This window comes from Blastomyces gilchristii (assembly GCF_000003855.2).
Source record: "Blastomyces gilchristii SLH14081 genomic scaffold supercont1.32, whole genome shotgun sequence".
NCBI classification, from domain to species: domain Eukaryota; kingdom Fungi; phylum Ascomycota; class Eurotiomycetes; order Onygenales; family Ajellomycetaceae; genus Blastomyces; species Blastomyces gilchristii.
In genome coordinates, this window is record NW_003101651.1 from 168,212 (window position 1) to 194,505 (window position 26,294).

The following is a 26,294-nucleotide window of genomic DNA, read 5'->3' on the forward strand; positions in this document are numbered from 1 at the left end:
TCAGTAGCTGATTATGAAGTTTAGTTTGATAAAATAATTAAGAGAATTCACTGAACTTTTTCAAAGTCTGTAAAACAGAGTCTTAAGAAGAATTCTGAGATTATTTAAATCATCTTCTATTAAAGCAATGAAAATTGAAGCTTCAATTTCTCTCTCTGCTATTAGATTTGAAAAGGCCTGTATAAACTATACTCTGAGAGTTATAAAGATGAGTTTAAATTATATAATCAGAGAAAGAGTCTCTTCTTCATTTTCATCAATTAACTCTGAAAATGAACTGAATTGAAATAGATTTCTTAATTAAAATGAAAATAATTCTTCAAAGAAAATGTCTTCTCAACTGTACAGACTATACTCTCTGATTAAAAATCAATTTTCTTCTTTAAATGTTGAAAAAGTTGATCATGAGAAGTTATCTCTCTGAAGAGAAAAGCTTGAATCTCTTATAGACTTATAAATAAGTGAACTATCTAAAGAGAAAGAATATGAACAGTATTTGAAGAGGATTTCTACAATTAATATAAAAGACTCTATTCTGATTTATTCAGATGACTCAAAAAATGAGAATTTGAATAGATTAGACACAGACATTGCTTATTCTGAAGATAATATCAATTTTATCTCAGATTTCTGAAATTTAGGCTGTGAATCTGAAGTCTTTAATACTGAACTATTTGTAATAGTGAAAGCTTTCAAACTCATTGAAATAAAATCTCATAAAAGAGGAAATAGTTTGAAAGAGATATGAATATTCTCTAATAGTCAAGCTGCTTTAAAAAGACTTAGAAATAGTCAGATTCATAATAATCAAATGAATCTTGAACTGATCTTAAACTCTGTTTTAAAAATTCAAAAGAGAAGAATATTAAAGTTAATAATTCATCTATACTGAGTTCCTGCTCATATGAATATTCATGACAATAAATTGACTGATTCAGCTGTAAAAAAGAATGCAGAATTAAGCAGATCTATTCAAAAAATTGTGTCCTGATCTTTTATAAAGAGAAAAATAAAAGAATCTTATTTAGATAAGTGAAATGAAAGCTGACAGAAATAAAAGAAGAGTGTACATTATTCAAGATTTGAAATAAAACCCAAGTGAAAATCTTATTCAATTAAATATAAAAAGAAAATATTCTCATCTATAATACAGCTGAAACTAGAACATGACTATTTCAAATCTTATATACAAAGATTTGATGATAGATTTGACTCAATAGAATGCTCATTCTGCAATGCAAATGAAAATTCTGAGTATATTGTAATACACTGTGCATTATACAACAGTCTCAGAGCCAGATTGAAAGAGAAGTATGATTTAAATCAATTAAATATGAGATTCTTATTCTCAACTGAGACAGGAATTAAATACTTAATAGACTTTCTATCAGAAACTCAAGCAGCTATAAGAAAATGACTAAATTCAGAAATATCTGAATATGAAGAGGAGAAAATCAATCAGATATAGTCTGTTAAAACAGCTATATACTATCTTTTAATAATTTGTTTTGTTACAGTCTCTCTTTACTTTATTTTTTCCTTTGAATTCCTTTCTATCTATCTATTTAATGTGTCTATCTTTAAGACTGTGTTCTCTTTTCCTTTGTCATGATATTGTCAAATGATTTCAAAGTATCAGAAGATGTTAAAACACTGTAATTTGTAAACAGCTTTTGTATTCTGAGCTGAAATTTTCTGATTTTGCATATCTGAAATTGATGAATGTATAATAGTTAACTTTACAGATATAGGAAAAACTCTGAGAACTAAAAGTTCTCAGGTAGATGTCATAGTCTCTGACTGCATACATCTATAATTGAAGAATAATAATAATAATAATAATCAGTTTATTCAGTGCATGTCTGTTACATTGAGCAGTATATCTTGTTCTCATCATGAGAGAATGTCTGTCATTAAGTTCTGACTGTTAGAACAGTAGTGTATTATAAAATGAAAGCAGCTTAAGAACTCAGATTATTGTATCTGTTATTCAGTGAGTTTACAGATAGTTATGAAGTATTTGAGATTCTTATGATCTGTGACTATCTTAAATTCAGAGATACTTCAGACTTCAGAGTCTTATTCTTCTAAACAGTGTATAATTGTAAGAAGTTTCTTGTCATAGATCTCATAATGGCATTCAGCAGAACTCAGTTTCTTAGACATGAAGATATGTAATTGTAGAACATCTTTATCATCATATTACAATATCACTTCTTCTGTCACATAGTCAGAGAAATCAGCTTCAATAACTGTCTTACAATCAGAATTGAATGTTATCAGCAGAGAGATATTAATGAACATCTTCTTCATCTGTATAAATGCAGCTTCAGCATCTGCTGACTATTGAAATACTGAGTCTTTTTTAGTGAGTTCTGTAAGTGATCTCATAATATCTGAGAAGTTTCATATAAATTGCTGATAGAAGTTAGTAAATTCAATGAAGCTTTATACATCTTTCACAGTGTGTGAGACCTCTTATTCAAGAATAGCAGAGACCTTCTTAGAATTCATTCAGATTCTCTTATCAGCTTCTATGATGAAATCTAAGTATTTAGTACTCTTGACTTTGAAATCACACTTATCAATATCAATTAATAGTTCTGCTTCTTGTAGTTGTTGTAATACTCTTTACACATACTCTTAATATTTCTTTCTGAATTTATTGATGAAGATGAGAATGTCATCTAGATAAGCAGATGTAAATTTATTAAAAAAGTCTCAGAGTACTCAGTTGATATACTTCTGAAATGTACTGAGAGTATTGATTAGTTCAAAGAGTGTAACTACTCATTCAAAGAGATTATATTATGTTCAGAATGCTGTAAGTTACTCATCTTCTTCAGTGATGCAGATTTTATGAAATATGATAATAACATCTAACTTTGTAAATCATTGAGCTTGTTCAATGCAAGCTAGAGTTTTATTGATAAGAGATAAAGAATAACAGTCTTTCTTTATTAATCTGTTCAATTCTTGATAATTCATACAGAATCAGAGTTCTTTATCTAGTTTCTTTGTAAAGAGAATAGAGACTGTAGTGAAAGAGTTGCTAATGTGTATGAATTTCTTATTGTAAGAAATCCCGCTCCTCGCGGATTCTTTACCTCTATTCCTATCTCTCATGTAATCAATAGGGCTAGCGGCCCTTGGCTACACACAACTATATAGACTGAAGTTCATGAATACTATTCATAACTCAGCTTGAATACTATTATATATTTAATCTCTATATTTTATCTTTCTACTGTAAATACTTCTAGTAGTTAACAGTATATATCATGTCAAGCTGCAAACATCTGAATAATCATCTGTAAACACTTATTCTTACATTTCAAGCTTAGTCAGTCAGCAATCACTTATTATGACTGAAAGAACTAGAAACTTATATACTTTAATCACTGCAAACTCTACTGCAGACACTCAGAAGCAGTCATCTGAATTATGAATAATCTCTATAAAAGAAGTCTTAGAGAACTTATTAATTACTTATAGAATATCATTCTCTACATCTGTGACAGAGAAACTCTTCAAACTCATAAATAAATCAATCTCAGTGAAGAACATTCTTAAGCATCTCTTATAGAATTAAGCTATTTTTTTATAAGAAATACTTACTGTCTGTAAATACTCTTGAACTGAGTCTCTAGATATAATCTTCAGAGATACTCATGAACTGAAAAGAAACTTTCTTAAGTTATAATTACTTAAGATCACTTATTAAATTACAATCTATAAAAGCTTTTATAAGTTTGTATTTAAAATTAACTCACAAGCTCAGCTGTGTAACATGAAAGATGAAGAAGCTGTTATCTATATAATAATAGATCTCTATTACACTGAAGTCAAGAACTGACTGAATTATCTAGAGAATGATTATAAGAAATCTCACTGATCTGTTCTCAAGATCTATCTAGAGAGTAAGTTGAGAAACTTTATAAGCTGAATAGAGAACATCTGAACTGTAATCATTAATATTAGAAAAAGAGATGAGAAATCTGATAAAGACTACTCACAGTACTTTATAAAATTATAATATGAATTGAGATCTGTGAAAATAGAGCTCTGAAACAAGATCTGAATAATGATATTTATAAAGAGACTGAATAAAGATATGTAGAATAAGCTTATTAAGTAAGACTCTAAGCTCTTAATTCTGAAGAAACTGATGACTCTCATTCATTACTTACAGATCACTGTGAGAGTCATAGATCTATAGAGAGTAAACTATTAATCAGTCTTATAAGAGCTAGAATAACAGAGAACAGATTTGTTAGAAAAAGATAATAAGATATAGAGAGATTTATATCTGACTGCTGAGTAGAGAGAGAGAGCTTCACAAGCTTTTAGAAATAGAGTATATAATAGAGAGACTAAGAAAAAGAAACTCTGCTTTATCTATTTTAAATCAGAATATCTCTGTGCAAACTGTCTGAATAAATTAAAATAGAAATTTGAAGAGTTATGAATAGAGTCAGTAACAGTCTTCTTAAGAGTCTTAAAGCTGATATCTGAATCTGTTACTTCTCTGATGAAAATACTTGCTTATAAGAAGAGATTATACTGCAGTACTGCTGTCTCACAAGTATGAGAAGTATTGATAAACTCAGAATCTCAGGTCACTATAGTATCTCTAAAGCTCACAGAGTAAATAAGCTGAATAATGAAAACTAAGAATCTGCTCTTATAATAAGCAGAGTGTAAGAACTCAGATCTGAGAGCTGAGAAACTTATAAGAGTTATCTTTGAATTGCAAGATCTCTCTGAAATCTGAAGAAGATTTATAGAAACTATGATCATTACAGATATTACAGATAATATATACTTAAAACTTGTATAACTTCAAAGACACAATTCATATATAACTGTTCATAAGTTAGATTTATACTTCTGATCAGTGTTGACAGACTCACTTACAGAGATAGAATCAGTTAATACTGTAGAGTTGATTAGAGAAGACAAGCTCATCTATATAATAACTTTATAAGTGTCTGAGAATCTCACAGTCATGAAAACTGAGCTTTAAATATCAGAGAAATACTGAGATCTTATAGAGATATTTAGCTCAGTAAAGACAGCTGAGCTTTCTTCTTATTATAAGAAGAATCTGATAATAGATTTAATAGAAGAATAGAAATTCTTCTGAGAATCAATCTATAAGTTTTCTCATTATAAGACAGAGATCTTATAGATCTATATAAAGAAGAATCTGAAGAATAGCTTTATCTGATCTTCACAGACCTCTGTGAAAGTCTCTGTGATATTTATAAAGAAGAAGAATGAAGATCTCAGATTATATATAGACTATTATAATCTAAACTTCAAGATAATAAAGAGCTGCTACTCTCTATCTCTGATTAAGAATATGATTAACTATCTTATAGAAGCTGTTATATTCACACAACTGAATATAATTAATATATATATATAACTGTGAATACAGTTTAAAAATGAATGAAAGACTGTCTTTAGAACTGCACTGAGATTATTTAAATATCTAGTAATATCTTTTAATCTGACTAATATCTTCACAGTATTTCAGTCTTTTATTAATAAAATACTTTATATATATTTGAATATCTTCATAATAATATATCTGAATGATGTGATGATGTACTCTGTAAAGAAGAAAGAATATACTGAGTATATATAAAGTATATTAAAGATTTTAGATGAGATAGAACTGTATATTAAGCTTATAAAGTATAACTTCAGTGCTTATTAGATTAATTTTCTAGAATATATAATCATCACAGATGATATTCAGATAGAATCTTTATAAATTAAGACTATTCTATTATAATCAAAGTTAACTAGTATTTATAAGATTCAGATCTTTCTGAGCTTTGTGAATTTCTATAGATGATTTATCTTTATATTTATAAGAATCTTCTTGACTCTTATAGACATACTGAAGAGTGAAAATAAGAAAAAGTTATTCTATGAATAGAGAATGAAAAGATTATTAAGAAGAGAGAACTGTGAGAACTTTCTTATCTCAGAAGCTTATAAGATCTTTGTAAGATTGAAATAAATATTTATAGATACAGTAATGCTGTTTCACTTTAATCTCTTACTCTTAATCAGATTGAAGACAGATATCTTCTTCTTTACAATTTCAGAAATAGTCTCATAACTACAGTTAAATAAGAACTGAGTTTCAGTGATCTTTTTCTTATAGAAGATACAATCTATAGAGATTAACTATAGCATTCATGATCAGAAGCTTCTCATAATAGTGAAATTCTTCTATCACTAATATCACTATTTTAAGAGTCTTATAACAGTGATTACTATTAGAACTAATCATGACAGCTTATAATAGTTTACTTTAATCAAGAAACTCTCACAGCAGCAGATTCACTGAGCTCAGAGACTGAGTAAGTTCTGATTTAAGATAGAACATATCAAGAGAACTAAGAACTCAGCAGACAGACTCTCTTACAGATCAGACTATATTAAGAAGACTAGAATAACAGATATAGAGAGACTAGAGAAGACAGAAAAGCTTCACAGAATACTCAGACTGAGTGTTATAAAGAGATTGACTGAAGAGTCTCTCAATTTCTCATAAGAGAAGAAGAAAGAGAGAGAAAAGAAGCCTGTATAACTACTCTCTATAATACTGAGAGTTAACACTCTGAAACTCTTTATAAGAATTCTTGAAGAGAGTATCTATAATCTGAAGAGTTTGCAGGCTTTAAGAAGCATTATAGAAGATCTGATGTAAGAAGAAACAGAGTATAAGTCTTTATAAGATCTTCTATTCAGATTGTTAGAACTGTAACTGAAGAATAAATATACTTAGTATATTCAGAAACTGCTTACAGCAGAGATTAACTCTGCAGAAATAAAGAATTGAAGAGACTTAAATAATCTCTTATAAAGAGAGAGCTGAATTTATATATCTATGAATAAGTTTCTATATATAGAATTTATTAAAAGATATCATGACTCTTCTTTAGCAGATTATTTTACAGATACTAGAACTTATAAGTTACTTATAAGAAAATACTTCTGACTGAAGATGTGAGAACTTATAAAGAAGATAGTGAATTCTTATACTATTTATCAGAATTTGCAGATAGTGCAGTTCAGATTATATAAAGAACTTACTTCTCTATTCACTTCACAGAAACCTTGAGAACAGCTAGAAATGAATACTCTTGTAAGTCTCTCTGAAAGTAAGAACATATATAATACCTGCTTTGACAGTGTGCTGATAATAGTGAATCATTTCATTAAAATAACACACTTTATATTCATCTGTAAGAACTTGAAGTTAAAGAATTTAACTCATATCTTTATCTGTAATGTGATTCAGTTGTATAAGTTATCTGTAAATATTGTCTCAGATAGAGAATCAATCTTCATAGAAGAGTTCTGATCTGATCTGATAACTATACTGAAAATCTTATAAGATCTAAGCACAGTTTTTCATCAACAGACAGATAATCAGATAGAATATCTAATGAGTATATTAAAATAGTATCTGCAGTGCTTTGTTAATTATAATCAGAATGACTGAGTGTATTAATTATCACTTACAGAGTTCATATACAATAACTCAAAGTATATTAGCATAGATAAAATTCTCTTTGAGATGCTCACTGAGACTTAGACTGACCGTGTGACCGTGTCTGAGATCAGAACCAGATTTTTTGATAGTCTCATTATCAATTCAACTGATCTCATTACACAGTTTTAACATTAGATAGTAGTTTCATACTGTCTCAGTAAGACTTACTGTCTACTCTTATCACATTTTCCAAATAGAACCATGATTTTCACTTCTCAATTTAAATTATTTTTATTGCTTTAAATGACTTTAAATCTCATTTGAGTGTTACCAAAAAGCGTTACTTTTTAAAAAATTAAAAATAGTCTAAAAAAAACCTTAAAATGTCTAAAAATAGTAACTTTATGCTAAGAATGAGACTAAATGAGACCAAATGAGACCACTTTCTCATTTTTTTCAAGTCATGGTTCCATTTTAAGATCTGATATATAGTTACTTTACATGTTTTTTTGATAGCCAGTCCCAGCGGGATTCACGCCAAGAAATGTATGAGATCAGACCAAATGAGACCAAACATGAAATTCATGATCTCAGCGGCCAGTCTACTGAGACTCATCTGCAGATGATCTTGATAAACCTGTAAGAGTATACTATAGAGTGTGATAATATCTGTGAACAGACTGAGAGAATTCAGAAGATTCAGAAGAAAGTCTGTGAATTCTTGAGAAAGACTCAAGAGTATCAGAAGAGATACTATAACTTCAAGTATATTATAAAGAGTTTTAAGAAAGATGATAGAGTCTGACTAAGTCTAAAAAACATTATTATACAGAGATCTAGTAAGAAGCTGAATCTCTTATAGATAGAGTCTTATAAGATTATAAAGAAAGTTAGCTTATAGTTCTATAGATTGAAACTGTTATCTGAGTTACAGATATACAATATTTTTTATATCTCTTTATTTTATAAATATAAGAAATTTTCAGAAGAGAATTCTATGACTCATCACTCTATTTATAAAGTACTAGAGAGTGAAAGAGAATATCAGGTTAAAAAGATTATTAACTCAGAGAAATAAGATTATAAGCTCTGATTCAAGATTCAGTGACAAGAGTATTCTGATAAGATGAATAAGTTTACTTAAGAATTATCTGAGCAGATAAGATATCTGTAGAAGCTGAGACATAACTTTTATACTATGAATTCTGATAAGTCAGAATGATGTAATCTTTGCTAAGAACCTGATTATAATAAAGATATTAACACTGTTATTTACAAGCTCTAGTCTATAAGATAATGAGTTTCTACTGAGATGAACAGTTCACAGTGTATATAAGAAAAGAAGAAATCATACTCTCATTAAAGCTAAAAAATAAGAAAATAAAAATAGAATTATGAACACAATTTAGAGATCAATAAAGAAAAAATAAAGAAAACTTAAATTCATATTCTCAATACTTATAACACTCAATCTTCTCACAACTATTAATTTCTCTCTTCAAAGAAGTAGAGAGTATTATATCTGTGCTACAGATAATCATTATATTTGATACAAAGATCATCAGAAATGCACAGACTTCAGAGAAGCTGAATATCAGAGTATACACAGTTGCAGCAGAATCTTGAAAGCTGATTATCTGTATATATAATCAGATACTTCTTACAAAGCTGTATTCACTTTCTCAGTTATACTGAAGTATTCAGTCTGAAAACAATTGAGATGCAGAGAGAGAGCTCATCTGCTCAGATTAACTCTCATTATAAATTCATGATATTTATATTGTCTTAATTACTCAGATTTTATGAGTATCTGAGAACTCATCTCTCATTGATAATGAGATTGTAGAAATGCACTGTGATGTGAGAATCATTGATAGAAAACCTAGATATATTCATATATATCTAATCAGAGATTGTACAGACAGAGAGAAGATAGTTATAGACTCACAGAGTCACAGAAGACACTAGCAACACTGAGAGCTTTGCAAGAACTATTAGCTAGAATCTGTAAGAAATTACTTATAAGAAGACTTACAGTAAAGAGAGAAACTGCACTGCTTAAAGTCAGAAACTGATCTGAGAAAGATATGAGATTGACTGCTGGCCTGAAGATCAGATGCAGTGATAAGACTGAGAGAGATGAAGACACTGTTATAAGCAGTAATATCTCTGCTTCATCAGCTGATAAAAAGTAATCAGAGAAGTTACAGAGATACTTATAAGAAGCTCAGTAGTAGTCAGATATTATTTATAAAGATATTAAAATTGAAAAATTTTTTATTCTTAAGAAGTTCTTGAATTAATATATAAATATTATCAGAAACACTCTCTCTCTATTATCTGAGTGAAAACACTTCACAGATGAATGAGAATACTCACAGTTTATAAGAATAAGAGCTGTTACAGAAAAAGAAAAAAGAAGATAAAGTTTCATAAATAGATCTGAAATATTTATACTACTTTAGAGAGATTTACTTACACTGTGAGTAATTTCATAGAATAGTCAGATTACTCTAGTAAATAAGAGTGATTATAAATCATAGATCTGAATCTTTCTATATAACTATAAAGAGTGATTGTAGACTGTAGATATCTTGATTCTACAATTCTACAGAGTTAGTGAAAGAATGAAAAATTCCTCACAATTCTACAGTGTTAAAGAACAATAATTTACAAGAATAAGTGAAAGATCAACTGATAAATACTTCTCTTTAATAAGAATAATCTCATAGAGAGTGATTTATCTGTGAGATGAATCTGTATAATAATCACACAAGAATCTCATGAAAATAATTAAGAGTCAATCAGAACTCTTCTGTATAAAAGATATAAGATGAATCTGTATAATAGTTAGAGAAGAATCTGTAGACTATAAAGAATCTTACAGAATAAGAAACTGAGTAATAGACTCTTTTCTCTTCACAGTAATAAGGAATTTTTTCCTCACTGAGATTTTTTATAGATATGAAGAATTTTTAGTAAGTATTACTGCAGTACTGAGCTGATTCTATGAAGTCACTCAGTGAAAGACTTCACAGATGAAGTCTTAGAGAGAGAGAGATATGTAAGAAATCTCACTTCTTACAGATTCTTTATCTCTATTTCTATCTCTTGTATAATTAATAGAGCTAGCGGCCCTTGACTACATACAACTATATAGACTGAAGTTCACAAATACTATTTATAACTCAGCTTGAATACTATTATACATTTAATCTCTACATTTTATCTTTCTACTGTGAATACTTCTAGTAGTTAATAGTACATATCACACTAAGCTGCAAACACCTGAATAATCACCTGTGAGTACTTATTCTTACACTTATTCAATAGATCATTGAGTGTCTTTTGAAGAAGAAGAAGTTTATCTCAGAACATGTTATAAAGAGAGTCTCATAATAATTCAGAGTTCTTATTATTCTTTTTCTCTAACTTGATACTATGATTCACTTCAGAACCTCATAAGAAAGATATATTTATAATATTATCTTGTTAAAAGACATCTAGATATTCATGATATTATTGAGAGAGTTTTGTACAAGAATTTGTTATTATAACACAGAATAACTTTTCTAGAGTCTTTTTAATATTGATCAGACTGACAGAATAGATTGACACATGATTCTGCTATTAATGAACTTGTCAGTGACTCTGTCAGTGATTTTAATAATAGAATACGCTGAAGGTTATGACATCTTACAACTGAAGATTTTATTATTACATAGTAGTATAGACCGCTGTCTATCATGACTTTCATATTATACATATTATCAATCACAGTAGATACAAGAATCACATTCATTATCATCTTCTCTTCAAATTATTGTTATTCAACCTCTTCAAGCTTCTGTTTATAAATTTGAACAGAAGTTAATCTTTTTCCTGTTTCATCAGAGCATTCTCATAGTTATCTTCTGAATCTTTCTCTAATGTAATGTGGTTGATGCGGACAGGCGCTGATTCATTCTTTGAACAAGGAGATACATAGATTGATTAGTAGTTAAAAGTAATGTGTTCTGATTAGTTACAGTTGATGCACACTTCATATTAATATTGATTGATGACTTCTTCAGAAGTGATCTCAGAGACTTAAAAGCCTGTTTAAATGATGAAAACTCTTGCTTATGTATAGATATTTGAATCTATTCAGTTCATAACATCTGCATTATTGTTATTCTTCAGTGCAGATGTATGAGTGACTGAGATGTAATATCTTCTATCACTGTTCTATATACTCTTGAGCTTGATAAGATGATCATTCAATATTTGAAGCTGTGTGTAGAAGTTTTCATAAGTCTGATCTTTGTCTACACTTATAAGAGTCTGTAAGAGTTTAAAAGTCAATGTCTTCTTAAGCATGCTAATCTTTATTTAATTCTCTTAAGATTGATCACCTACTTCTAGAATCTTGATATTGAAGTCAGAGATAAATGTTGTAAAAGAAGTATTTCTCTGTCAGATACTCTGTAGTCAATCTAATACTTTCTGTTATATGACAGTGTCTTGAAACAGAATATTAAGATATTTCATAATATTGTCAGATATTTACAATACTGATTCATATACTTTCATTCATGAGTAAAATTTCTGTTTCATACAATCTTTCAATCATTCATTGATATATTAATCTTGATTAATTAGTAAACTGATAGTATCTTCATCTACACTCAGTTTTATAAGCATTTTCATTCTTTATAATGAGTAGAGAGTGAGATTAGAAGTATTAAAATATACAGAAGTATCTAAGCATTTCTTCAGTGCTTTTATATTCAATTCTGTAGATATTGAAATTACATGAGTTAATCATTGAATCTCTTTGTATTGAAGTTGTTAAGTTGCATGCATATCAGCTATTTATTATTATTGTAATTTCAACATTGCTCAGAGTCACTGTGACATCATATTTATATTCACATTTAAGAGTTTCATATTATTATTAGACATGATTATATTAATTATTAAATGTGTAATTGTATAAATCTCTCATACATCTGAGTATTAGAACTCTTGAGTCTTTTACTGACATTCTTTTTATAAAATCTTACTCTCTTTGTAAGATGTTGTTGCAGAGTCAGAATAACTGATAAGTAAGCTTCTATCTGAGAACTCAGTGTTCACTTAACTGTTTGACTGCTTCTCTATTTCTTATGCATTATTACACATTCAGATATTTCTCAATAAATAATCATTTCTAATGAGAAGATGATGCATGAATAATCATTTTCTAATAAGAAGATAATCAATGTTTTTCTAGTATAAGAGGCCTACACTGAATAGATCAGTATAATATTGATAGATCTTATATAATAAAGAGAAAAACATTAAAGAAGAAAAAGAAAGAGAAAGTGTAGAAATCAGTGATCAGAGTGAATATTTATACACATATATAATAATGTATGCAGTGAAGCTTCAGAGCAGAAGAATCTATACATATTTATAACAGCTAAGAATCAGTGATTGAGAATGACTGAGAATCAGAGTATATATATTTAATAGTGAAACAGAAGAATCTATGAAGTGAAGTGAAAGAATCTATGAAGTGTAATGAAATAGTCTATATAATTAATCAGACGCAGCCTGTTATATACAGTGAATGTACTTTTATATAGTTATACTTTTATTCTCATCTTTATTCTTATTCTTTTTTACAGTTATAGAATCAGTCTGAGACTGCTTTTTCTACTTAGTAATAATCTTCTTAAATATACAATTAATCAGTTACTTTATTAAATTATTAATATTAATATTAATAATAAGTTCTTAATCAGTGAAGAAAAACTTATTTAAATATATTTTAATAAATAATTCTTGATAATCTTACAGATTGTTGAGAAAAAGATTATAATATACATCTTTAATACTTTAACAGAGCTTCTTATATCAGATAATAAGATAGTAAAAATATCTCTGAAAAGTAAGATAATTACTATTCTTAACTTATAATTTTATTAATTTCTTAAAGATATTAACTTGTTCTTCAGTCAGTAATCTTATATATTTAATATTAATCTTATCTCACAGAGCTGCAGTATTATCAGCTTTTAAAATTTTAATAGTAATTTAAATATTTTTAATAAGACTTAATAGTATACATCTATATAGAGACTTAGAATGAATCTTTCACTTCTCAGAGTTAATATAATATATAAAAGAGAATTCTTATTAAATTCTTAATAGAATGTTAGTTTTATTAATAACTTCTATATCAGTTAATATATTAATATATCAGACTTTATAATTAGAGTTATTAAATATAATCACTGATTTAATATCTAGTATATATTTAACTTTCTTCTGATATTTCTATAACTTATTTCTTATAGTATCTCTTTATACAGAGATAGATATAGTAAGATATTAAGTGATTTCAGTTATAGTTATTTAATTCTGTAGTATTATTTATATAAGATTCATAAGATTATCTGTGATATAATAGATAGATTAATTCAGATCATCATTAAAAGTTAGTATTTCAGAGATAAGAGATAATGAAGAATTTAATAAATTAAAATAAACAGATTCTGTAGATGAATATTAACTCTGTTTTTCTTTATTCTGAAGTTTCTCTGTTATCTCATTATTAAATTTCATACTCTGATAAAAACTGATCTCAGTCTTATCTTGTAAGTCAGGAGTCTTCTTATAATAAGTGATTATTCTATCAATGAGTCATCTAGTGAAGTGTATAATTCTGAACCTTGAGCTGAACTCTGAAGTAACAGGTGTATCACTCATGTCAAGGTGACTCTGCTTCTTCTAGATATATAAAAAAAAAGTGATATTCTCCACAATAAAGAACACACTTTCTCAAAAAATATAAAGTATATGAATCTGCTGATCAGCAGATTCAGGGAAAATGAAATATCTCTAATAAAGAGTGAGAGTCTTTTCAAAAAAGATGAACTATCCTTGTCAAAAATGTTGGTACAACATTCTAAAAAGAAAAACGTGCCATCCGGGCGATAACCTGTAGGCTACTGGGACAAAAGAGCTCGATCACCACCAGCGCACTGCTGGTAGAAGGGCCGACCAACCGCGGGACCCCCAACACATATTTCAAGCAATCTCACCCGTCGATTACTAAGCACACCATTTTCCCCAAGATTTTTATCATCAACTCGATTGCAATAATATCGAGATAAGAAATATTCCGCCTTCTCTTTCGTTCATTACCAACTCGTCTCTTTTGCCTTTTTGTCTTTCATCCATGCGATGCTAGCCAATTCATGCCGTGGCCTTTGCGCCACTATAGCCGTCCTCCCAGCGGGACCCCGCTCCGCTCGTAGTCTTCCGCAGCCAACACACACCTTCTACCGCCAAAGAATACAACACAGCTACCTCCTCCCCCTTCTCAGCAACAATGGAGCCGACATTGCCCATTTCTCTAGTACACCGGGCCGCCCGAAACCACCTCCTACCACCTCCACCTCCACCACAGCTACCACCACCGTCCAACCTGTCACCATAACCTCCCCCCTAAACCCCCCATTATCCACCCTCCCAGCCCCCCTTTCCCTCCCCGAAAAAGACCCCAGCGCCAACAAGGCAAAATACTACTTCGCGCTCGGCAAAGCCTACCTCTCCTTCTACAAAACCGGCCTTAAAAACGTTTACTATAACTACCGCGCCGCCCTCCCGCTCCGCAGCCGCCTAGGCCTCTCGCTACTCCTCCCCACCTCCCCTCCCCCGACCGTCTACGCCGTCAAACACATCAACAACGCCACCATGCTGCGCATGTACGCGAAGAAAGTTTCTCGCAGCGAGTTCCAGCTCATCCGCCGCGCGGCGTACGACGTGCGCCGCATGATTCCGTTCTCACTCATCTTGCTGCTGTGCGGGGAGATGACGCCGTTTGTCGTGCTGGCGCTGGGCAGCGTGGTTACGCCGTTTACGTGTCGGGTGCCGCGGCAGGTGGAGAAGGAGCGGGTTAAGGCGTGTTTGCGGAAGGAGAAGGCTGTGAGGGCGGCGGAGGTGGATGGGGCTGCCGCTGCTGCTGCTGCTGCTGCTGCCAATGGTGCGAATGGCATTGATACTGTAAAAGCGACTGCCATTGCGAATCTAGATGTGCTACTTAATGCCACGGCGATACCGCATACGGTGGATATTAACGGGCTGATTAACCATGCGTCGACGGCGGGTGTTTTGAGGGCGTGTGCGGTTTTCAGGCTAAGTCGGGGCCATGAGGTGACTGGTAGTTCTTTTTTGCCTGGGTTTCTCGTGGCAGAGATTGTTAATCAGATCTATCGGCCGAGGTTGAGGAAGTGGATGAGATATCTTGAGGTGGATGATTGGTTGATTGTGAAGAATGGAGGGGTTGAGGGAATGAGTTCGGAGGAGGTTAGGATTGCCGTGGAGGAGAGGGGTGGGGTGGATGTTTCGGTTGGGTTGAAGGAAGGTGAGGCGGAGGCGGCAGAGCGGAGATGGTTGGAAAATTGGGTACAGGGGAGAGGCGGGGAGAAGATGGTTGAGAGGTGGGATGTGGAGTTGACTGAGTGATTGAAGTGAACATGTAAGAGAGTTGGTCGATGGGGTGGAAACTGTATATTAGATTAAAGATTTCTAACTGGGTTTGGTTTGCCTTTTTTGCTCATCTTGTTGCTTTCCTTGGAGCCTTTGTGTTGTTCTGCGATGTTAGGATATTTGCGCATGTATAGATAGATCATAGACCCCTGGCCCCCCTATATTCAATCGACCGAAATATCCATACTAGATGCTCAGATTTCAGGGGCGATATGTTGGTACGTCATGCAGGGCTACGAAGAGGGAAGAAGAGGATACCGCTTCAGAGATGCCGATATACATGACCCTATTACTAGAAAAGCTTCATGCGCACTCTTAGGAGTGTTGAATAAGGTGGGTGGGAGAAATTTAGATGGAAACAGTGAGGATGAAACTAAAGCATTAGAAGGAAGTGGGCGCTAGCTGTAATGAGACATTGGTATTAAAGATTCTAACTACTACTTCTATACAGCTTGGTGTATCTTTCAATTAAATGAGCTATGTTCGAGCCGGGATATCCAAGCCAAAGACCCAGTCTCAAAGATGAGGGAGTTGTCATAAGTCTGAAAGGGTATCTATCCAGTGCCAGGAGGTATATGATTGAATTTGCTAATACAGAGATGCTGGAAAGTCATCCCTCAACGAGGAACGTGGCCTTCTTCACCTTCTGTGCGCCAACTTTCCATGTGTGTCCTCACTTCCCCGAGCGGGCGAGGGCGCGGTTCGAAATTGCGATTTATTTCGTCGGTACGGACATCTCCTCCTGTCAGAGATGCGTCGATGAGGATGTGATCGCGGAATCTTTCGAAGTCGTGGTAGTTTGCGCCCAGGGCGAAACTAAGGAAGCTTTCGCTAGGTTTGTTCTCATTGCTTCCAAGGATGGCGTCTTTATCTTGCTGTTGAGCAGTACTGGGTTTTTCCTCGGATTTTATTCGAGCTTTGAGGTCAGCATGTGTAGCTTTAAACACCTGCTTCACTTCGGGCATAACAAAACACGTCCACCCCACGTCATTCATGAAATCAGAGGGATCTTGCAGGCTCAGCATCCCATAGCTTGGGGGTGAAAAGGAACGTTTGCTGATGCTACGCTGACCCCTTAAATAAGGGTGGTGTAAGCGAATCACCCTCCCATCCTTGTTCCTTACTTCCCTTAGACTTAGCCATTTGTCGAACAGACCAGGCGGCTCGACAGAAACGCCGTATCTAGTAAAATCTGTATCCATATAAACTTCAAGGACGTGCAACAATTGGCCGCCCACGTTGTCGCGTTGGTATTTGCCCTCTCGAATCTTGAGAGCTGCAACAATCATCATGGTCAAGAGATAAGGATGCATTCCGCCATCAGTTCCACCAAGCAGACCCCGCGTTTCGAGTAGCATTCGTAGGACTATGAATAAAGCGCGGAGGGTCGGGAATTCTGCGCGGTAGTTGAGTATGAAATCCAGGGAGGCGGGTGGACTGGGTCCGCATTGGAATTGGACCGGTAGGCCCGTAGCATCGTGAATTGCTGATAAGGTTGGGTCTCTATCTCTCCTCAGCGTAACATTGGAAAGGGTCTGAGAATTTTTCAGTATACGCTCCATCTCACGTAGGCGTTTGAGTCGGGCTTGCACCATCTTTGGCCGATTGGCACTTGGACCTCGGCCATCTTCTGCCCTCTCAAGATCTTTGATGGGAACAAACAGGTCGACAGAGGAGTGGGGTAAGGCCATTCCAGTTCTATGCGAACCGATGAGAATTGGTAGGTCCGCTTCAACAGATTGTAAGGATGCAATTGCGTCATTTTGAGCTTTTTCAACCGCATCCCTCTCACCAGGAGTTGGCAGCATGTATTTTTCAAAGGCTCTAATTTCCTCGCCTAGGCATGCGACAGCTCCGCCGCCGGACTTTTCCACATAATTGAGCCAGGGGAGCTCTGTCGTTGGGCTGTAAGGTGCATACTTCGCCCATGAAATATTGGGTCTTGTCGGGTCGACTGCAGCGTAGCGTCGGGCCTGGAAGGAATGGACGTCAAATTTGGAGCCGGCGCCTTCGCCGCGGTCGAGAATCCAGGAAAGGTCTACTTGACGAGCAGGCTGATCCGACTGATCTGCCTCCAATTTCCAACGGGATTGGATAAATTCCGGGCGAATTGTCGCCTTAAAATCATTTGTTCGAGAGGGTATCTTTCGAATAGTGAACGTCTGGCGGTTGGCGGATCGATGTCTTTGTATGGTCTCCTCGAGGCTGTTGGGGTCCACCTCGAGCTGGTTGCTTGGCCGCCAGCGACCAGAGGCATTATGGTACTGTCGACGGGCTCGTAGAAATATCCATGCGCTTTGAGAGAGTTCTCTGTCAATGAGGCATCGTATGCAGGGCTCCCCGGATCGCGCTATCAAATATATGGAGACCATCCCGTTCGAAAGATGAAGGGTACGGGAATAAAATGGAATTCGGCACCAGTTAGCTCGATGGGTCTGGGGAGCATATGGGGTCCCGTATTCAACCAGCTCCTATGACCAGAAGCAACTTGAATTGTGAGATGTCGCATGGAATAAAGCCCGAGTCGAAGGATAGAAACTTTTTTTCTCGAATATCAACCTGGATAGCGTTGTAGCTGATTAGTCATCACACACTTCCCCCCATGATACGGAACACAACACAATAATCGCCCATTATTGGACGGTTTGCTATAGTTACTTGACTTCTATTCGTTCTTCTCCGAAGCCCAGCGCAATGTCCGCGTCAACTCAGCCTTGCAATTCGAAAATTCGAAACGGGGGTAGCGAATCAGTAGTCAGTTTGGAAGACCGAGCTTGTCCAGTTCTCAGCGACAAAGAGGAGCGTAAAAGGCGATATAGCTAGTTAACCAGAACACTTTCCTTCCCTTGAAACGGAGCAGATTCCCGACGCCAAGAGCAATTACTAAGATACTTGTGGCTCAACAATAATGGTTCTCCAGTGGGAAGCTGGGCTGGGTTGGGGCCAATTCCGCTGGCTGCAGTAACTTTGTAGGCCAGAGCGAGGACGTTGCCTGGGGCCATGACGTAGCCGCGGATTAGCCGCACCAGGCGCATCATCGACCTTTCTGTCCGCTTCGAACTTCATCTAGATGCTACAACTCGATTCGTTGGCCCCCGGTTGCAGTTCTCCAACAGGTTCGAATTGGGCCTGAATCCACCTTTCTCCGCAGTGTTGACACCATCATACATCTGCTTCCATTGATATCTCTTGGCCATGACTGTATTCCACTTATCACTGTTATCAGCCCACCCCACTCCTCTTGCCACGGCTGCCCGGTTTTTAACCTCGAGTCCTTTTATTTATAAGCTCTACTTCGCCAGATGATCTGGGAAGTTTATATCCATTAGCCTCTAGCTTTATTTAATCCTAGATAACCTTGCTGGAATTATCATCTATTCGGTATGCTTGCTTCTTATTTTCCTTTTGTTTCCTTTTTTTTTTTTTTTTTTTTTGCCAAATAATTATTAGTATTTTATTATGACCCCGCGATATGCGGAGCTTTTTATATCCGGTAGAAAGTTAACAGAGATATATTTAGACAGCACCCTACCTAGCTCTTCTTACGCTATTTGCTCAGATCCCTCCCCCGCCATGGCGTCCAATGATGTCGGGTCCCCCGACAGGACAGCTGTTGATGGCACCCCCCCTACCGACGTGAGACGCCTTCCGAATCACGTTGGAAATAATGATGCCGAACTTGTGTCCAATCTACTGAATGAGAAGCCTGCAAGGTTTCCCGAGAGCCCAACAGAAGCTGCTAAAGGCGTAAAGTCCGGGGCGGACCTCCTACGTCGTTTAAGCCTGATTGATTCTTCAAAACCTTCAGCGCCGTCAATAGAACCCCAAGAGGGACATCCGGGTCTACATTTGACGGGTAGAATCATCAGTGCCGCATTTTGTATTCCGTACAAACTCAGAATACGCCCTGGTCATGATTGGGTATGAGGCTTCTATGCGAGCATATTTGTTCCGTTCCTTCGTTCTCTAGCTTACTTGCGAATTCAGGAACTCAAACACCGACCAGGAACCTCAGCCTTGTTTGATTCATTCTGCTACCTCGCCTCTTCAAAAACGCCATGGAATCACACCATGGTAGGATGGACGGGTGAAATCGAACAAATTCACGGCCCAGAAACCCGGCATGCGACTCCTCCTGGACAGCCACTTCCCGCTGACACTACCCCTACCCCTCTAAATAAAGCATCCGCCCCTGTCCCAATCGATCCCTCCGAAAAACCGAGCTATGCCGTTCAAGATGGAATATGCGTAACAGAACAGGATCGCATTCGCCTTCAAGATCAACTTCGCAATAGCAAATTCGGAAGGGTTCTCCCCATTTGGTTAACTGACGAACAAGAATACCCCGATCAAAACCTGTATCTGAAAGACCAGGGGAGATGGAGGCGTTATCCTGAGAGAGAGCTATATCCTGATCTCCATTACAAACAACGCGCCACGACCGATGGCTGGTCTGAGCGGAAATGGTGGGCAGACTACGTGAGACTCAACCAACTTTTCGCAGATCGCATTCTGGAGACCTACACTCCCGGTGATATAATTTGGATCCACGACTACCATTTGTTCCTTCTTCCAAGCATTCTACGTCAAATGGTTCCCAACATCTACATTGGCTTTTTCCTTCACACGCCGTTTCCGAGCAGCGAGTTTATGAGATGTCTTTCCAAAAGGAAAGATATACTGACTGGCGTTCTGGGTGCAAACATGATAGGTTTCCAGATATTTTCGTACTCTCGTCACTTTGCTTCTTGCTGCACAAGAATCTTGGGTTTTGATTCAAATTATGCAGGCATTGATGCGTACGGAGCTCATGTTGCCGTTGATGTTTTCCCCATCGGGATTGACGTAGATGGAGTACGGAAGCTGGCCTACGACGAACCAGGCATTTCTGACATCGTTAGCAGCATCAAAAAACAGTACCACGGAAAGAGAATTATTATTGGAAGAGACAGGTTAGATTCTGTACGCGGGGTGACGCAAAAATTGATGGCTTTTGAAACATTTCTTGAACGGTACCCTCAGTGGCGCAACAAAGTTGTTTTGATACAGGTAACGAGCCCGACAAGCGTGGAAGAGGAGAAGGAGGAATCCGAAGCAAAGATTTCAAGTCAAATGTCACATCTTGTTTCCACTATCAACGGCAGATTCGGATCGCTTAGCTTCTCCCCTGTTCAGCATTATTCTCAGTATCTCGTGCCACAGGAATATTTTGCCCTTTTACGAGCTGCAGACATTGGTCTAATCACCAGTGTCCGTGACGGCATGAACACGACCAGCCTAGAATACGTCGTCTGCCAGCACGAAAATCACGGCCCGTTAATTCTTTCTGAATTCTCCGGCACAGCAGCCAGTCTAAGTAGCGCTATCCATATCAACCCTTGGGATCTGGGAGGCGTAGCCGACGCCATTAATCAAGCACTGTTGATGACACCAGAGGAACGAGAAGCTCAACACAAGCAGCTCTATAAACACGTTACAACGCACACAATCACCACATGGTCCGACAAATACCTCAAACGCCTCCTAACCAACCTTTCCTCCTTCGATCAGTCCATTGCTACCCCAGCCCTTGATAAAGCCAAGCTTCTTTCACAGTATCGAAAATCTCGCAGACGCTTGTTTATGTTTGACTACGATGGCACCTTAACGCCTATTGTGAAGGATCCTCAGGCTGCAATCCCATCGGATCGTGTACTCCGTACGATCAAAACCCTTGCTGCCGATCCGAAGAATTCCGTTTGGATTATTAGTGGTCGGGACCAAGCCTTCCTCGATGAGTGGATGGGCCATATCTCCGAACTTGGCTTGAGTGCCGAGCACGGGTGTTTCATCCGGCAACCCCGAAGCGATGATTGGGAGAACCTGACTGAAAAGTCCAACATGGGATGGCAGAAAGAAGTGCTTGAGATTTTCCAACACTACACCGAACGCACGCAAGGCTCCTTCATCGAGCGAAAGAGGGTCGCTTTAACTTGGCATTATCGTCGAGCTGATCCAGAGTACGGCACCTTCCAGGCCACAGAATGCAGGAAACACCTTGAAAATACTGTGGTGAAACGCTGGCCGGTCGAGGTCTTATCTGGCAAAGCAAATCTAGAGGTCCGGCCGACATTTGTCAACAAAGGATCCATCGCGAGTCGTCTGGTAGAAGAATATAAATACGGGCTAGGGCAGGATCCGGATTTCGTTTTGTGTCTGGGTGACGATTTTACTGATGAAGGTTCGTCTGCCGATCGGCCGCCCAGCCGTTTGAAATCACCAATAGAGTACAACGTGCTAATCTACGTATTTTAATAGATATGTTCCGTGCGCTCGTAAACAGTAACCTCCCGCGGGACCGGGTTTTCTCGGTCACTGTAGGTGCCAGTTCGAAACAGACACTTGCAAGTTGGCACTTACTGGAACCGGCAGATGTCATCGCTACAATCGCCATGTTGAATAGCAAAACAAACTGCTAGCGACCCAGGCAGTGTGGCGGCGGAAGTGCCCTGCCAACACACAAAGGATAGCCGCGGCGTTTCAGCCGGGATCCAAAAGACGGTTCGCACGTATGATATTCTAATTGTGTCAGGACCAAGACTTTGCTTATGTTTACCTTTTCGATCTTCCATGTGTGGTATTTGGGCATTTGCGTATTTTTTGTCAGGGAGTTATGTTCTCCCCAATGTTTTCAGCTTCAGTTTGAAGCGTCGCACGATCCTACAGGTAGATGAGGCATTGAGTGCATGGGTTCCTTGGATCAGATGCTTTCTCATGCATTCTCCACTTACCCATCACACACCTGTGAACATCACACCTACTTTCAGATCTCAAGTTTCAAAAAGTCCGTCTTTGTTTTGGACTTCATGTTTTGAAAGCTCTTGCGGATTTTTTGTGTCTGTCTGCCATTCGGGCTGCCGTTTTTTGACACTTTTTTAATACGCAAAAGTACTTAGAAAAGGCATGGAGGAATGTACTTGCGTATATCTCTTAATTAGTAGGGACCAAGGAGTGGAGGTGGGAAAATAAAAGGAACCCATGAGGTGCGAATGGGGGACAGTGGCACTTTGATAACTATATCACATCACTCCAAACGAGGCAATTAAGTCGTCTGTCCTCAATATTCTCTCAGTCAAATCTATGTAGCTAATAGTATCTAACTACCCCACTCCGGCAGTCAATAAGGAAAAAATGTAAACATAACCAGTCATCAACGGAAAGAATGATATCTCGAACCATGTCATGTTACATACATACACATATATATATATATATATACCCACGGCCCCACTCGCTCCCTATCTCAGAGCCTCAACCCCAAAAATACCGTGCCTTCAATCGCCGTCTCATAATACTTCTCAACCACCCCAAAGCCCATACCCCTATACATCGCAATCGCCTCGCGCATATCCGGCAGCGTATCAAGTCTTACCTCTTCATATCCGATCTGACGGGCAACGGCAAGCATGGCGTTTACCAGCGCCTTGCCCACCCCAAGCCCCCGTGCCGCCGGCGTGACATATAACCGCTTCAGCTCGCAGTATTTAGAGCCGGGTTTAGTATCAATATTGGCCGGAGCCTTACCGTCGTCATCGGCGTTGCTGCTGACAGGGTCAGGATGAGTGTGTGACCGGGAGGCCGCACGGTTGGCTTGCGCCTGTAGCGGCACTTTTTCACAGCCACTGTTCATATCCTTGTGCATGTGTACATGGGAGTTCGCGGAGTGCGATGCAGCCCAGCACAACATGCGGCGTGTGGTCATCTTGGGCCTGGGCTTCATTATCTTTCTTCTTCTTCTCATTATTGTCCCTACAGCGATAAGTAATTCTCCGGACGGCGGTGCATAGCTGCCGGGCATGCGGGCCATTTTCCGACTCGAAGTCTTGATAGGAGAGATCAACGCCCAGACCCGCCGGAGGGAGTTGTAAAAGTGTTCCGACTGGAGGAGAACTGCGTCGTTTTCAAAGCCGATTGTATAAGTATACAACGGCTCCTCTGGCCCTAGTTTAGGTCGGCACGGTAGAGTTTGTAGAGGCACCGGAGGAGCGCCGGGAACTCGTATAGCTTCGGGCATAAAGGGGCTTTTTTCTCCACTTGGTCAAGAGCTAGGTTCGGGACACTTGGAGTAAGCATGAGTAGGATAGATGAGTATCAGATAGTTTTGCTTTTCTGTGTGGATACGGTAGCTGTAAGGCTGTAGCTGTGCAGTGTTCTGCTAGCGGCAACGAAGGGATTCGCGGTGATATTTATTCGAGTTGGAGGTGTAGTTAACTTATGTATAGTGGTTGCGGTTTACACCATTAACCGTCCGTCTTTGCATCAAGCTGCGGTGACTGAGAAAGTTTGCCCAATTATTTATTTTATCACTGTTAAAACTTGAACATGGTGATAAAATGGCATATGCTGAGGATTAGCAGTACAGAGTAACTACTAAGAACACTCTTTTTTATTAGAGAATATAGATTATATTTTATGCAATTGATGAGGTCGACTTTTCTGATTCCTGTGATATATTTCCATCACTTTAAGCGGATATATTTAATGATGATGATTATTTAACCTAGTCGCAAGTTTTAAGTCTCTATATTTTAACTAGCTGAACGCTGGAGCTTAATAACATTATTAAATGAATGTTGGCCCTTACGGCCGTTGCGGTTAGCGATCCCACTAGATCACGTGACCCACCACTATATTATGTTCTTGTAGATAGATCTATCAATACAATCTTCAACTATTCTACAGGTTATAGCCTGAATGACATGTTTTTCTTTTTAGAACATTGTATCAACATTTTTGACACAGATAGTTCATCTTTTTTAAAAAGACTCTCACTCTTTATTAGAGATATTTCATTTTCTCTGAATCTGCTAATCAGCAGATTTATATACTTTATATTTTTAAGAAAGCACATTCTTCATTGTGAAGAATATCACTTTTTTATTTTTTTTTACATATCTTGATATGAGTGATATATCTGTTACTTCAGAGTTCAGCTTAAGACTCAGAATTACACACTTCACTAGATAACTCATTGATAGAATAATTACTTATTATGAGAAGACTTCTGACTTATAAGATAAGACTGAGATTAGTTTTCATCAGAGTATGAAATTTGATAATAAGATAATAAAGAAACTTTAGAATAAAGAAAAACAGAGTTAACATTTATCTACAGAATTTATTTATTTTAACTTATTAAATTCTTTATTATCTCTTATCTCTAAAATATTAATTTTTAATAATAATCTGAATTAATCTATCTATTATATCACAGATAATCTTATAAATTTTATATAGATAATACTACAGAATCAAATGACTATAGCTGAAATTACTTAATATCTTACTATTAGACTGACTATGTGACTGTGTCTGAGATCAGAATCAGATTTTTTAATAGTCTTATTATTAATTCAACTGATCTCATTACACAGTTTTAACATTAGATAGTAGTTTTATACTGTCTCAGTGAGACTTACTGTCTTCTCTTATCACATTTTTCAAAAGAGATCATGATTTTCACTTCTCAATTTAAATTATTTTTATTGCTTTAAATGACTTTAAATCTCATTTGAGTGTTATCAAAAAGTGTTACTTTTTAAAAAATTAAAAATAGTCTAAAAAAAACCTTAAAATGTCTAAAAATAGTAATTTTATGTTAAGAATGAGACTAAATGAGATCAAATGAGATTACTTTCTTATTTTTTTCAAGTTATGATTTCATTTTAAGATCTGATATATAGTCACTTTACATGTTTTTTTGATAGTCAGTCTCAGCAGAATTCATGTCAAGAAATGTATGAGATCAGATCAAATGAGATCAAATATGAAATTCATAATCTCAGCGGCCAGTCTACTCACTATATCTGTCTCTGTATAAAGAGACACTATAAGAAATGAGTTGCAGAAATATCAGAAGAAAGTCAAATATACACTAGATATCAAATTAATAATTATATTTAATAACTCTAATTATAAAGTCTGATGTATTAATATGTTGACTGATACAGAAGTTATTAATGAAATTAATATTCTATTAAGAACTTAATAAGAATTTTCTTTTACATGTTATATTAACTCTGAGAAGTGAAGAATCTGTTTCAAGTCTCTATATAGATATATACTATCAAGTCTTATTAAAAATATTCAAATCACTATTAAAATCTTGAAAGCTGATAATACTGCAGCTCTGTGAAATAAGATCAATATTGAATATATAATATCACTGACAGAAGAATGAGTTAATATCTTTAAGAAATTGATAAAATTATAAGTT

General features: G+C 36.0%; 4 protein-coding genes across 5 annotated transcripts; 2 read left to right on the top strand and 2 right to left on the bottom strand.

The window, feature by feature from the left end:
* Nucleotides 1-14,622: 14,622 nt before the first annotated feature.
* On the top strand, nt 14,623-16,527 carry BDBG_08958 (uncharacterized protein). Its single transcript, XM_002620617.2, has one exon. It carries the CDS (start codon nt 14,732-14,734, stop codon nt 16,013-16,015), a length of 1,284 nt encoding a protein of 427 aa, XP_002620663.1. The 5' UTR covers nt 14,623-14,731; the 3' UTR covers nt 16,016-16,527.
* Nucleotides 15,897-19,268, bottom strand: BDBG_08959. 2 transcript variants are annotated; one of them, XM_031723804.1, is made up of 2 exons: nt 18,698-19,268; nt 16,239-18,598 (listed from the first exon to the last, which is right to left on the bottom strand). In XM_031723804.1, exon 2 carries the CDS (start codon nt 18,409-18,411, stop codon nt 16,657-16,659), a length of 1,755 nt encoding a protein of 584 aa, XP_031581138.1. In that variant the 5' UTR covers nt 18,412-18,598; nt 18,698-19,268; the 3' UTR covers nt 16,239-16,656. The 2 variants fall into 2 exon arrangements, with proteins under 2 accessions (XP_002620664.1, XP_031581138.1); XM_002620618.2 differs by having other exon boundaries at nt 15,897-19,160.
* On the top strand, nt 18,735-24,526 carry BDBG_08960 (trehalose 6-phosphate synthase). The gene is made up of 4 exons (XM_002620619.2): nt 18,735-19,420; nt 19,560-19,960; nt 20,027-22,259; nt 22,337-24,526. The coding sequence occupies exons 2-4, from the start codon at nt 19,613-19,615 to the stop codon at nt 22,495-22,497; spliced, it is 2,742 nt and encodes a 913-aa protein (XP_002620665.1). The 5' UTR covers nt 18,735-19,420; nt 19,560-19,612; the 3' UTR covers nt 22,498-24,526.
* BDBG_08961 (acetyltransferase) lies at nt 22,995-24,537 on the bottom strand. The gene has a single exon (XM_031723805.1). It carries the CDS (start codon nt 24,090-24,092, stop codon nt 23,322-23,324), a length of 771 nt encoding a protein of 256 aa, XP_031581139.1. The 5' UTR covers nt 24,093-24,537; the 3' UTR covers nt 22,995-23,321.
* Between the last annotated feature and the right edge of the window lie 1,757 nt (nt 24,538-26,294).

What these genes read in the sequence shown, in the direction of transcription:
- BDBG_08961 (XM_031723805.1), bottom strand. Translation starts at nt 24,092, where the DNA reads ATGCCCGAAGCTATACGAGTTCCCGGCGCTCCTCCGGTGCCTCTACAA.
- BDBG_08958 (XM_002620617.2), top strand. Translation starts at nt 14,732, where the DNA reads ATGCTAGCCAATTCATGCCGTGGCCTTTGCGCCACTATAGCCGTCCTC.
- BDBG_08959 (XM_002620618.2), bottom strand. Translation starts at nt 18,411, where the DNA reads ATGGTCTCCATATATTTGATAGCGCGATCCGGGGAGCCCTGCATACGA.
- BDBG_08960 (XM_002620619.2), top strand. Translation starts at nt 19,613, where the DNA reads ATGGCGTCCAATGATGTCGGGTCCCCCGACAGGACAGCTGTTGATGGC. An exon ending in TACGCCCTGGTCATGATTGG is followed by an intron (nt 19,961 to 20,026) that starts GTATGAGGCTTC and finishes TTGCGAATTCAG; the next exon opens with GAACTCAAACACCGACCAGG. An exon ending in TGACGATTTTACTGATGAAG is followed by an intron (nt 22,260 to 22,336) that starts GTTCGTCTGCCG and finishes GTATTTTAATAG; the next exon opens with ATATGTTCCGTGCGCTCGTA.